Here is a 12,002-nt window from a genome sequence, read left to right on the forward strand (position 1 = left end):
GTTCAAATTGAAAGCCATATAAGATACCAACTTTTGCATTTACTTAGCGCGCATTTAAAGGACCTTTAGGCCAAGCTTCACGGCTTTTGACGTAGTTAATTTTATGGTACAGACCAAATAACTTTTAGCTCTGTAAACAGCTCTTAAAGACTTATTAAGCGATTTTTTTTTAATACCTCGCATTTGAAGCAAACTTAAATAAATGGCACCCACTTTGCATTTTCGCATGTCATCATGTATCGCGTTACTTTCTAGCAATTGGACGAAAGAAAAAAAAATAAATGAAGTTGTAACAAAAAACTATGGTCCATTGTGTATACGTACCAAGTTAAGTAATTAGTAGGTCCCATTATACCAAAGTACTGTTCACCGCAGCACAGGGTGTCACCTAGAGAGTTCTTAAAACATGCACTTAACTTAATGTAAGTTAGCTTAATAAATGATATATCTAACAGCTAATGATATATGTACGTAAATTGCATTTGCATAATTTCTTAGAGTATAGAGTATAGTTAAGTCATCGTTCGGTCAGAGGCAACGAATGGGAGTAACAATGAATATATATGGTAATTTTTATAAATATATAACTTTAGCAGCCATAGAAAAAAATAAAGAAAACGTGCAACGTCTTCTGCAACGTCATCAATATTAAGTTCTATTAGCGTAGAACGGACTCGAGTTGCCGTAAAATTCAGCAACAAATTCGAAATGAGGGCGCGACCAAGCGATTTGTCAAGGCCACAAACCGCCTGGCTGATTATTATGTTTGGCCATGCGAGCTGGACACAACACGGTAAGAAAGGGAAACTATATTTAAGGCAAACAAGTAACAAGAGCTCGCACTGATGCTACCCTGTTTTTAGATCAAAATTATTACATATATCATTCAGTTGAACAATAAAGTTATACAAGTTGCAAGGCTTAAATTATTTATGTATTAATATTTGTTTTATTTACAAGCAATTTATTTCAATTATTGAATGAACTTGAAAGCAACTGAATTGTACAGCTAATATTTAAATATATATATAAGAACTAAATAGAATAACTTCGGTCATGGACATTAAAAATAAAAGGCCGCAAACCATAAATTCTGCACTATGTCTTTGTCTATTGTTAAAATTCATTTATACTGTAGGTGCTAAAACTATTTTGTAGTGCGCTTACTTATACCGATTCTATGCAAATTTTGAATGTGTTGGTCGGTAAAACATAAAGAAGTGTATTGATCTATGCGTTCTGAAAAACACATTGCCAAAGACAACTTAAAAATCTATGTGGTATGCAACTAAAAGTGCATTGGACTTTCAGATTTAAGCTTATGAGAAAGTTGCTGACAGAATCGCATTATAATCTTAAGAATACCCATATTATAATATTATATACATAAGTTTTATACCTTGCTACAACCAGTCACAGCATAAACACTCTAACATAGTGTGTGCTTATGCGATGTGTATAACATATGGCTTGATTGGATCGCAGACTAAAGAGGACTGCGACATGCAATGCGAAAAACCGTCCTAGCACAATCTTAAGATTAATGTTATATGATTATAACTAACAACTCATTGAGTTTATTGCAGCTTTGTTGTATACATTAATAATATATTCAAGCGGCTCCAGCTCCAGAACAACCTTCAGTAAGTAAACAAAGCCTATTATTGCTATTGATAATTACTGCATTACTTCGCGAAAACGTTTCTGGCGCTCCAAACTCTCAACTTCGGCCCAACAGTTGCGCATGTTGCGGAAGAGCTATCAAATTAAATTAATAAATATTATCATATAAATTAACCACAAATAATATGCAACAACTTACCTCATCTATCCAGTTGTGTTCGGCCAATAGATCATTTAGTATTTCCGTTGAGGTCTTGCCGGGAAACTGTTGTTGCTGTTCTGTAACACGCTGCGAGCAATTGATAAACAGATTGAACTTCTCGTGAGCAATCTTGTGGAAGAGATCCGCACGCGCAGCACAAATGCGACACAATACAATGTCCTGAAAGCAAATAGAATGGTGAGCCAAACAAATTATAAGGACAACTATAAAAGAGGTTTACCTTCTCGTATACAATTCGCGCATCTGCAGATATGGTCTGCATGGTGTTTGGATTATAGGGTTCCCCAAACAGAAGGAAACGCACCGCAATGCCCGGCTGATGGCAGCCAGCGCAGTTCTTTTGGGTCAAATTGTTCTGCACCCATTCAGAGAAAACGTGACACTTTGGCCACGTCTCAATTGATGAGATAATGCTGCGTGTCCACGGTGTGATCGCCAACAGTTTCCGTTTGCAATTGTCCATAATGTTGTCTATTACGCGCACGCTACCCAAAAAGTAGTCATCTGGAAAGTAGTAAATAAAATGTAATACATTTTATGAAATCGTAATGGAACACTTACCTTTCTCGCGCGTTATTTCAGAGAAAAAGCTTGGATCGAGCGCCTGCGATATCATTGTTTGTATATAAATTTCAAAATTGTCCCGATACGTTAGAAAATCCTCCATTATCTTCTCAATGAACTGCTCAGTATCGTCGGCCAGCAGCTCGGAACGCATGAACTCCACAATTGTCTCAGTGTGAGATTGCATCTGTATGCGAACGGGTGCTTTGAGGTAGAGTTTCTTCGTTTCTAGATTCCACGAAGCGTACTATATGTTTACAAAGAAAAGAGCATTTTTAGTACTGATCAGATGACTAGATATATTGCATTTACTTTGGACATGTTGCGGTAAAAGGTCTTGCCGTTCTGTCGGAATGGCTCGTACTTTTGCAATATACATTTAGAGTCCACCTGCCAAATGGTGGGCCAATCGTTAACCAAATCAGCACGTAAAACGATAAAGTCTCCGGTCTGTGCAAGAGTAACAAGAACAAATATAATATCAATGATATAGTCGTATAATACGGGGATACATGAGATCTTGTTGCTGAACATACTTTAAAGTTCTCAGCCGTGGCTGGTGTTCCCGTTGGTGCACTTCCATAACCAACATCTGCACCACCTTGCAGATCCTGCTGCGGATTATAGCCATCGCTAGAGACATGCAATTGAGGCTGCTGTTGCTGCTGCTGTGCCGCCTGCATCTGTTGCAACTGCTGGTGTTGATGCAAATGCGTTGTTGGCTGGCAGTAGGTGTTCTTGCGGGGCGTTCCCTTGATGCGTCGTGCTGCTTTCCGCTTGCCATAGCCCTTGCCGCCGTCGTCACTCTGTTTGATAAGGAATAGATTACAAACGACGAACGGGCGAGCGAGCAAGCTCTAGCTAGAAGAAACACTTACATCTTCTTCCTGCGGCGTCCAAACGGGATCCGTGTCCGAGTCGGTGAACTCCTCGGGCTCACCAACCGCACCGCCCTCCCCAATAGTTGATGTATTCAAGAGAAGCGCGTGCATGCTGCTCTCCTTGGCCTTGCGGGAGCATTGCTCCCGCCGCGGCGGCAAGTTTAAAGGGTCTGTGAAGAGCACAAAAGTAGTTAGCAAGCATCATCAATGTGGTGGGGCGGCGAAACGATCAACACAATGGCAATCAAGCCAATCGCCGAACAACAACTACGTCAACAACATAAACCCACAGCCGAGAAGCCATCGAGGGACACTGCCGCTGCAGCCGTTCCGGCTCTTAAGTAAATAATAAAAATACAAGTTTTTATTTTTTGATGATTTTTTTCTTTTTTTTTTAAATTAATAATATTTGTTCTCGGTATTCCATCTCAAAAATACTTATACTTTCTTTTTTTATCTTTCTTATTTTTTTTTGTTTTTTTTTGTTTTTTTTTTTTTGCTCTTGCGTTTCGGCATTATAACAATTTTAAAAGTTAAGTTTATGTATTCGGTTTTTACATATGCACAGTGTCCATGTCCCTGGTATTAAGGTTCGTTGTCTGTCTCGTCTGTCGGGTCACATGGATCATGGATGCGATGTGGTAATTATCGCGACTAATGCTGCCACGGCCAAATCAGATTAATAAGGTGATGATGATTGGGGGCGGCTGGTGTTGCCACGCTAACAGCTGTGTTGATGGCGGCTGCCGCCGTTGACGCGTCGGCGGCGGCGGGTGTGTGATGGTGGTTGTTGTTGTTGTTGTAATTGTTGTTGCATGGCGCAGCAGTAGTTGCGATAGTAGAGTGCTTATTGGAATTATGCTGTTGGTCAAGTAACATACCTTGACTGCCGCTCCCGCTTCCACCAACACCAGAACCCAACTGCGCGCAATGCTGCTGCACGAAATGCTGTGCGGCGCCCAAGCCCGGCGAATCCTGTTGCTGCTGGGCGTATGGCCGAAACGAGGATGTCGTCTGATCGGCTGCGGGATGCTGTATGACAGAGGTAGATGTTGATTCAGCGGCTGCTGCTGCAGCAGCTGCCGCCGCCACCATTTGTGCATGCGGCCTCTTTTTCGGCAGTATTTGAGTTTGTGAGAGTATTTTGATGCGATGCCCATCGTCTCCGACGAGACCGGCCAGATTCTGTGCCGCTTGGTTGTCCGTCGCTGCTGCGCCCGCTACTGTTGCCTGCGACGTGGACGCTTCATCGCCGGCACCAGCCTTGCCTTTGCGTTTATAGGGAGCACGTGGATAATTCAGTTTGCGCGAAGGTTTTACCACTGGCGGCGGATCATCGTCACGTTCGCCTTGAAGAAATTTCAGATAGCTATCCATAAACTGTGTCTTCTTTTCTCCAATTGACGTGCCCACGCTGACTGGCTTCGGTGCGGCGGGGCTGTACGTTGTGGACGTCGTGCCGGATGTGCTATGTGTTGTCGTCGCCGGCGTTAATCCGTTATTGCTGCAGTCATGCGTTGAAATAGAAGGCGGCTCCGGTGAAGGCGTTTTGTTAGGATTACGTATGCCAAAGTTTGTATTGTTTGTCGAGGAATTTGTGTTGCGCCCATTTGTTGTCAGTGAATTGGCATAGCCCTGTTTGGGTGCACTATTCGCATCGGCCAAAAAATCCAGCTCCTCTTCTATGTTTGGCACAATGACCTTATTGCTGGCCTCGGTGGCAGCTGCAGCAGCAGCTGCCGTTTCCTCCTCTTGCTGATGCACAGCCTCAACTTTTTCATGCTGATGTTGTTGCTGTTGTTGTTGTTGTTGTTGCTGCTGTTGTTGTTGCTGCTGTTGTTGTTGGTGCTGAAGTTGTTGTGCATAGACCTGCTGCTGCTGTTGTTGCTGCTGTTGCTGTGTATATACCTGCTGTTGCTGTTGCTGCTGTTGTTGTTGCTGCTGCTGCTGCTGTTGCTGTTGTTGCTGTTGCTGCTGCTGCATACATGCCGTGTACTGGGATGCAATGGGCTGCGGAAACGCTGGATAGTACTGGGCAAGCTGCGTGAGGTGCGATTGCGCCTGTGACGATTGCAAGTGCGCGGGCTGCGGCAGATGTTGCTGCTGCTGCTGCTGCTGGGAGGACTGTTGATGTTGCTGGCTGTGCTGCGGATATGTGGGTATGTTGATGGTTGTCGCCGGTGACACAGACGCCGCATTGTTCTCCGTTTTAAGCGGCGCATTCCACTTGCTATTAAAATCGTAATACGTATTTTGCTGCTGTTGCTGCTGCTGATTATGCTGCTGTTGCTGCTGCAGCTGGTGGTGCTGGGATTCCTGTGGACTGCGAACGGTGCTGTACTCGCTACTCGGAATGAGCGTCTTCTTCGGCTGTCGCTTGCGCGGCGTCTTTGCTGGCTTAGCCGGCGGCTTTACGTCCTCCTGCAAATGGACCAACAACAGGAGTTTGATTAACACACTGGCAAATGTGTTGCTTCAAAATTGGTTATGTATTAAGTTTGCATTTGGGATATATGTATTTATAAAATGTAGTACAAAGATCACATAAAACTTCCTCAACAACGTCACGTCACAGTTTCAAATTGACCATAAGATTTTGCCAACAAAACAATTAGCTATGATTGCAATAATTTAATAGTTTTAACAGAACGTACGTATGTATTTATATATTGAGAAACAAATAAGATTTATAATCAAATGAAAACGAAAGACCGCCACCAAATTGTAAACAATAACAGCATAGAATAGATAACAGAAGTAGTACTTGGGGCACCGCCACAAGGTGAAGAAAGAGTACATATATACTGTTATGTATGTTAACATAAATGCTTTGCATAAATACAACACATTCAGACAAATTAATAGCAGCTTCTTTCCATACATACACATATACATAGTTGGAATATGTAAATAGTTTGTTATACACATGGCTAAAATGTAGGTTCGATTATGAACTAGTTCTGCCTGTTGAAATCGATTACAAATCTGTATAACAGCCGTTAGGTGAACTGAACGCGAAAACAAAACACACAAAATAATAACAAAGCATAAGCAAAACAAACTTAAACAGACCAACAAAACAAACGAAAAAATTAATCGAAAATAAATACATACAAATGAAATACAAACCTTTGGCACTGTTTGAATCTGTGACGCTAAGCTGCTCGAAGTCCCTGTCCCCGGTGACAATATCATATTAGCCACAACATGCTGTCGCCGGCCTTGCGGCGAGCTAGCACTCTGCTGCTGTTGCTGCTGTTGCAACAAATGCTCCTGCGCCACTGCCTGCGCCTGTGCCTGTTGCAAGGACACTGCCGCAGATGAATCTACATCAACAACGGCCGGCTGATAGAACGTTTGTTTTATCTCAAGACCTGGTGGCAAATTGAACACGAGATTCTCGCTAGTATCTGCACCGCCAGCTGCATCATTGGCATAGTCCAGCTGCCGATGCTCTTGCTTGACGTGCAACTGCAACACACTTTTAATCTCCTCCTGCCCATCCTCTGGCTTTGTCCAGCAGTGCTGCTGTTGCTGCTGCTGCTGTTGTTGTTGTTGCTGCTGCTGCTGCTGCTGCTGCAGGTGTTGCTGTTGCTGCTGCTGCTGTTGCAGTGTGCTTTGTATCACAGATGAGTAGGCCACCGTTGTGGGCGCTGCAGACGAACCCGCGCCTGCCACGTTCATAACGGTGCGTCGCGATACTGGGGAACCAGCCGCAGCTGCCGCCGACGCGGACACCGGGGCCGATGTTGTCTTATAGACAATCACCTGTGGTGATCCGCCCACATCGACCGTGTGTAAATTCGTGATAGGTGATCCGTCCGCAGAGCTCAATGCGGGACTCGCATACTGCGCCGCATAAGCGGGGCTAACATTCTGCTGTTCAATGTGTATCGTTTGCGTATCCTTGCGAGCCAGCTTCAGCTTTTGACCATCTAGGGTGTAATAGGTCTCCGCCTCGGCAATCTCATGTTGCAATTGTTCCTGCTGCTGCTGCTGCTGCTGCTGTTGTTGTTGTTGTTGCTGCTGCTGCTGTTGTTGTTGTTGTTGTTGCAATTGGGTCAAGTAAATTAGTTCGTTGTAAGCTTTGATTTGCGCCTTTGCTTGTTGTGAATTTTCTTGTTTGATTTGCTACAGATACATTATTGTTGTTGGTGTTGTTGTTGTTGTTGTTGTAGCCGTAGACGTTTGGTTGGCAGGTTGATTTTTTGTTTTTGTACATAAATTTGATGGAAACGGAAATTGTTTTGTTCGGATTTCGTTACATATTTACAGTACATACATAGACAGTTAGGCATAAGTTGAGGCATAGTCTAAGCAGAGTTAGTATTAGGGTACTTGAGGGAGCATCAAAGGGGCCCAGCAGATACCACAGTTTGCAGTTGAACTAGACTCATATTAGCTACTATTCAAGTAAATGACTTCAAGTTAAGCGTAGAGGTATCAATTGTACTCAACAGGGAATAATTGGGAATACTAACAATAATCGGCAATCAATTGTTTCTCGGTCACTTCAGTTATATTCTTAAAGGAATGCTTATAGCCTCTTTTTGTTAAGTGCAAAGCCTCCTCCATATTAATGGAGATATTAGCAAATACCACCGATTAGTATGCATTGAGAATGGCTTATAAGGAGGACACCAGCACACACTCATACGCATGCACACAACCTGAGCCCCTTGAGCCCCTCCCGGTCATGGCCATCTGCAACTCTGTGTTAAATTTGGTTGCAATAATTACTGTTAATACTCACCACTTTGTCGGCAACTAGGTTCAGTTGCTGTTGTTGCTGCTGCTGTTGCTGTTGTGCCTGCTGCTGTTGCTGCTGCATGGCAAGGAACGTGTTGGATATCATGTTGGGTGTGTTCCACGTCAGCGAAGTCGAGGTCAGAGCCACCGTAGTGGGTGACGGTGAGGCGCCGCTGGATGATGAGTTCTCGCCGTAGTAGTTGGAGGCAACATTGTTGACAGCAGCGGCTGCCGCAGCGGCAGACGAAACAGCCGCTACCGCAGCTTGGTTTTGAAAGGAGCTAAGCTGTTTGTCCAGCGACGTGGGCAGCTGCAGCTGTTGCAGCTGTCGATGCGGCGTGTTGACCGTCGTTGAGGCATAGTGCGCCGGCTTCGGCTGCACGCTAGCTGCGGCCGCATGATGATATATCTGCTGGAATACTGGATTGTAGCTGCCGATCGGCGATGGTGGCACAAAACTGCCGCCGCTCGCTGCAGCCGCGTTAAAACTAGCAAGGCTGGCCGCTGTAATTGTCGCTAAGTGCGGATGCTGAAATTCCTCCGCTGTGCTGCCCGTGCTGCCTGCGGAACCGGGTACGATGCGATTGTAAGCGTAAGACCAGGGGCTGGAGTTGGGATCCATGTGGGGTGCTTGAGCTGGAAGCAGGTTTAGGGTTAATTTTCAATTTCAGTGTGGGATAAACATCAAATGCAGACTCCAGGGCTGCGAGTACAGACACCGTCTGCTCAATGCCCCGTCGAGACATACATACACGCATATGTACATGTAGAAATTTGGTTATTTTGTTTGTATTGCATTGCAACTCACTTAACGCATTCACTTATTTATGTTTATTGCAGTTAAAATATGTTTAACAGGCAATATCAATACAGTTGTGTTTTTTATGCAGCCCTTGCGACAAGTGCATTTTTCGCAGATACTTTGATATTTATACACACATACACACATACATACAGTGATAAATTATGCCGCGCACAATTTGGCGTGTTTTGGCAGTTACTGGAAGGCACATTTTTCTATTTTTACATGTTTTTCTTTCTTTCAATTTAATCAAAAAATTGTATTATGCGCTTACATACATATGTATGCGTGTAAGTTTGTACATCAGTTGATATTTCCTTTGACCACTTTTAACATGTACATACTTATGTATGTATGTATGCTTAAAGTATATGTATGCATGTACATACATACATGTGTGCGTGCGTTGAGAGATAGTCACTGGCGAAGCAACTTGGTTGTTTTACTGCTTCGTTGGTTTCACACTTCGATGGATCATCTTTATTTTTAGCTTTGATTATGCACTTGTCTATTTACGTTACAATTTTAAGTAAATTTATTTTGTAAACTACTACAATTGGGCTGCATAACTTTTTTGTGGGTGAAACAATCTCCAAAATGGCCGCTCAAGTACAAATGAACTGTTGTTCATTTGAACACAATGCACACGTGAATCAGTTCGATGAAATTCGTGTGCTTATGTTAGCCTGAGTGTTAAGTTTTTTTCTTGTCTTTGCTATTCTATTGTTTTGTATTTAATTATTTGCTTGGTGAGTTAACCTACCGTTACGCCTGAATTATATTTTCAATCTACAATGCAAACCTACATACATTTATAACAACGTGTGAAAATACAATATTTATGTATGTAAACATGCACATAAATCTATATTATTCATACTGTCAAACAAGTGTTGTAAAATGTGATATATTTCTACACCAGCGGTCAACTAAATCGTCATAGTTCCTCACTTTAAACATCGATTTTATGCACATAAACTAATAAATTCGTACTTAATTATTATTATTAGTGCATTTATAAATTTTCCAGCGTGTGGAAAGTCAAATGTTCATACAGATGAAGTAGCCTTAATGGCAAATTAATAGAAATTATCCGGGTCGTTATATATAGTAATATTAACTATATTTTGTTAAAAAATAATCTCAATTATTTATATTAATAGAACAAAATATTCTATTAATCGAATCGGACTTTAAGATAATTATTTTATATAATCGATAAATTGTCATCTCTATTAGTGACTGTCGTTTTACTCATTTCTACAAAGGTTTTTTTTTACAAAAAAAATCTTGTGAAGAGTACGCACATTAAAAATTACCATTTGTATATACGCAGAAAATAAAAACTCAAAACATAAACTATTAAACCGTAAAAAACAACCAAAGCGGTAGGTATTTATGAGATTGGTTAATGAAATTGCGATTGGACATTAATGTGATATTTACACATATCTACGTGTAAGTGAAAATACGCCCATTAACTGTAAACATGTCTGCGTGTAAAATTTTCTAGAGTACAATATGGATTTCGGTGATGATTTTGCTACCAAAGAGGAAGTCGATCCAGCAGCAGAGTTTCTGGCCCGCGAGCAATCGGTTCTGGGGGACCTCGAAGCGGAAATAACTGGTGGATCTGCAACAAATGCAGCTGCAGCTGTAGCACCTGCAACTGACGATGGATTGCTTGGCGGATTAGTCAGCGCCGGTGCTGAGCTGGGCAGCGAACTAACTGCAAACATTGGAGGTGGTTTCGAATCGTCGACGGGCAGCTTCGAAGTCATTGGAAGCGAGTCGAACGAACCGGTTGGAATCTCAGGACCGCCGCCGTCGCGTGAAGAGCCCGAGAAAATACGCAAATGGCGGGAGGAACAAAAACAGCGGCTGGAGGAAAAGGACCTTGAAGAGGAACGCAAGAAAGAGGAGCTACGTCAGCAGTCCAAGAAAGAGCTGGACGACTGGCTTCGCCAGATTGAGGATTCCATTTCCAAAACAAAACTATCGTCTCGCAACGCTGAGGTGCAAGCCGCATCACTGGAGAATGGGGCTGTTGAGCCAGGCACCGAGTGGGAGCGCATTGCCAAGCTGTGCGACTTCAATCCTAAAGTCAATAAATCAGGCAAAGATGTCTCACGGATGCGGTCCATTTATCTGCATCTAAAGCAGAATCCCATACAAGTGCAGAAAATCGCCTAAGAGACACGTAAACCAATTAATCAAATTTGGATATTTCGATTCTGATAAAAGTATTTTTTGTAAATTCCAATTATATTAAATATATATTACTTTAATTTTGCCTCTATTATATGATAATATTCATAACGAATAAAAAAGAATCAGACACATAAATGTAAACTATTTGTTTGTTATTAATTTTTTGGTCGAAATCAAAACCAAGGCAAATTAATCCGAATTTATTTATTTAAATTTTTACTTTCAGCGTGTAATGCCCAAGGAACATAAGGAGAAATGCGAGGATGCGGCAGATCTTACCGCAAGCTTGGCGAAGCTGCATATTCAAAAGCGACAGGATTACTTACATTGGGATGATTACTTCATGGCCACCGCCCTACTTTCGTCGAGGCGTAGTAAAGATCCCTCCACGCAGGTTGGCGCATGCATTGTGGATAAGCACAAGCGCATTGTAGCAATTGGTTACAATGGATTTCCAAGAGACTGTAGCGATGATGTTTTTTCCTGGTCGAAGGACAATAGTGATCCCTTGGAAAATAAGAATATGTATGTGGTGCACGCGGAAGCCAACGCTATACTCAATAGCAATAGCAGAAGTCTGGATGGTACTCGCCTCTACACGACTCTTTTCCCCTGCAACGAGTGCACAAAATTAATCATACAATCGGGTATCCGAGAAATATACTACATATCTGACAAGTACGCGGAGAAGCCTATCTATCGAGCCTCTAAGCGGATGCTCGATGCAGTTGGCATCGTCTACCAGCGACACGTTCCTACGCAAAAGCAGATTATTATCAACTTTGACGACACCCTCAAGGAGGAAAGCAAATAACACATGAAATTGCCAGCTAATCCAGGTGTACTGTTAAGCCAAGTTTAAAAATATAATAAACCTGGTTTAAAAATGTAAATGTTGAAAAACACCAACAATTAATTTGATTACGTACTCTATAATTTCTGATTCTAC

At 42.4% G+C, this 12,002-nt stretch overlaps 3 protein-coding genes across 9 annotated transcripts; 2 read left to right on the forward strand and 1 right to left on the reverse strand.

Moving 5' to 3' along the window:
* Positions 1-980: 980 nt before the first annotated feature.
* On the reverse strand, positions 981-9,684 carry LOC6623071 (uncharacterized). Of its 6 annotated transcripts, none has more exons than XM_070208367.1 (11): positions 9,606-9,684; positions 8,045-8,676; positions 6,421-7,422; positions 4,173-5,712; positions 3,289-3,461; positions 2,947-3,216; positions 2,723-2,860; positions 2,408-2,657; positions 2,067-2,350; positions 1,823-2,005; positions 981-1,758 (listed from the first exon to the last, which is right to left on the reverse strand). In XM_070208367.1, the coding sequence occupies exons 2-11, from the start codon at positions 8,660-8,662 to the stop codon at positions 1,678-1,680; spliced, it is 4,539 nt and encodes a 1,512-aa protein (XP_070064468.1). In that variant the 5' UTR covers positions 8,663-8,676; positions 9,606-9,684; the 3' UTR covers positions 981-1,677. The 6 variants fall into 6 exon arrangements, with proteins under 6 accessions (XP_070064468.1, XP_070064466.1, XP_070064467.1 ...); XM_070208365.1 differs by lacking the exon at positions 9,606-9,684 and adding an exon at positions 9,232-9,448; XM_070208366.1 differs by lacking the exon at positions 9,606-9,684 and adding an exon at positions 8,849-8,965.
* On the forward strand, positions 9,495-11,965 carry LOC6622335 (probable deoxycytidylate deaminase). The gene is made up of 2 exons (XM_002048027.4): positions 9,495-9,591; positions 11,280-11,965. The coding sequence occupies exon 2, from the start codon at positions 11,286-11,288 to the stop codon at positions 11,865-11,867; it is 582 nt and encodes a 193-aa protein (XP_002048063.1). The 5' UTR covers positions 9,495-9,591; positions 11,280-11,285; the 3' UTR covers positions 11,868-11,965.
* On the forward strand, positions 9,505-11,188 carry Clc (clathrin light chain). Of its 2 annotated transcripts, none has more exons than XM_015175960.3 (2): positions 9,505-9,591; positions 10,356-11,188. In XM_015175960.3, exon 2 carries the CDS (start codon positions 10,364-10,366, stop codon positions 11,033-11,035), a length of 672 nt encoding a protein of 223 aa, XP_015031446.1. In that variant the 5' UTR covers positions 9,505-9,591; positions 10,356-10,363; the 3' UTR covers positions 11,036-11,188. The 2 variants fall into 2 exon arrangements, with proteins under 2 accessions (XP_015031446.1, XP_002048062.1); XM_002048026.4 differs by lacking the exon at positions 9,505-9,591 and adding an exon at positions 10,071-10,230.
* Positions 11,966-12,002: the final 37 nt, after the last annotated feature.

Source organism: Drosophila virilis, chromosome 3 (assembly GCF_030788295.1).
Source record: "Drosophila virilis strain 15010-1051.87 chromosome 3, Dvir_AGI_RSII-ME, whole genome shotgun sequence".
NCBI lineage: Eukaryota > Metazoa > Arthropoda > Insecta > Diptera > Drosophilidae > Drosophila > Drosophila virilis.

What these genes read in the sequence shown, in the direction of transcription:
- LOC6623071 (XM_070208367.1), bottom strand. Translation starts at nt 8,662, where the DNA reads ATGGATCCCAACTCCAGCCCCTGGTCTTACGCTTACAATCGCATCGTA. An exon ending in ACCTAGTTGCCGACAAAGTG is followed by an intron (nt 7,423 to 8,044) that starts GTGAGTATTAAC and finishes ATGTATCTGTAG; the next exon opens with CAAATCAAACAAGAAAATTC. An exon ending in AGATTCAAACAGTGCCAAAG is followed by an intron (nt 5,713 to 6,420) that starts GTTTGTATTTCA and finishes GTCCATTTGCAG; the next exon opens with GAGGACGTAAAGCCGCCGGC.
- LOC6622335 (XM_002048027.4), top strand. Translation starts at nt 11,286, where the DNA reads ATGCCCAAGGAACATAAGGAGAAATGCGAGGATGCGGCAGATCTTACC.
- Clc (XM_015175960.3), top strand. Translation starts at nt 10,364, where the DNA reads ATGGATTTCGGTGATGATTTTGCTACCAAAGAGGAAGTCGATCCAGCA.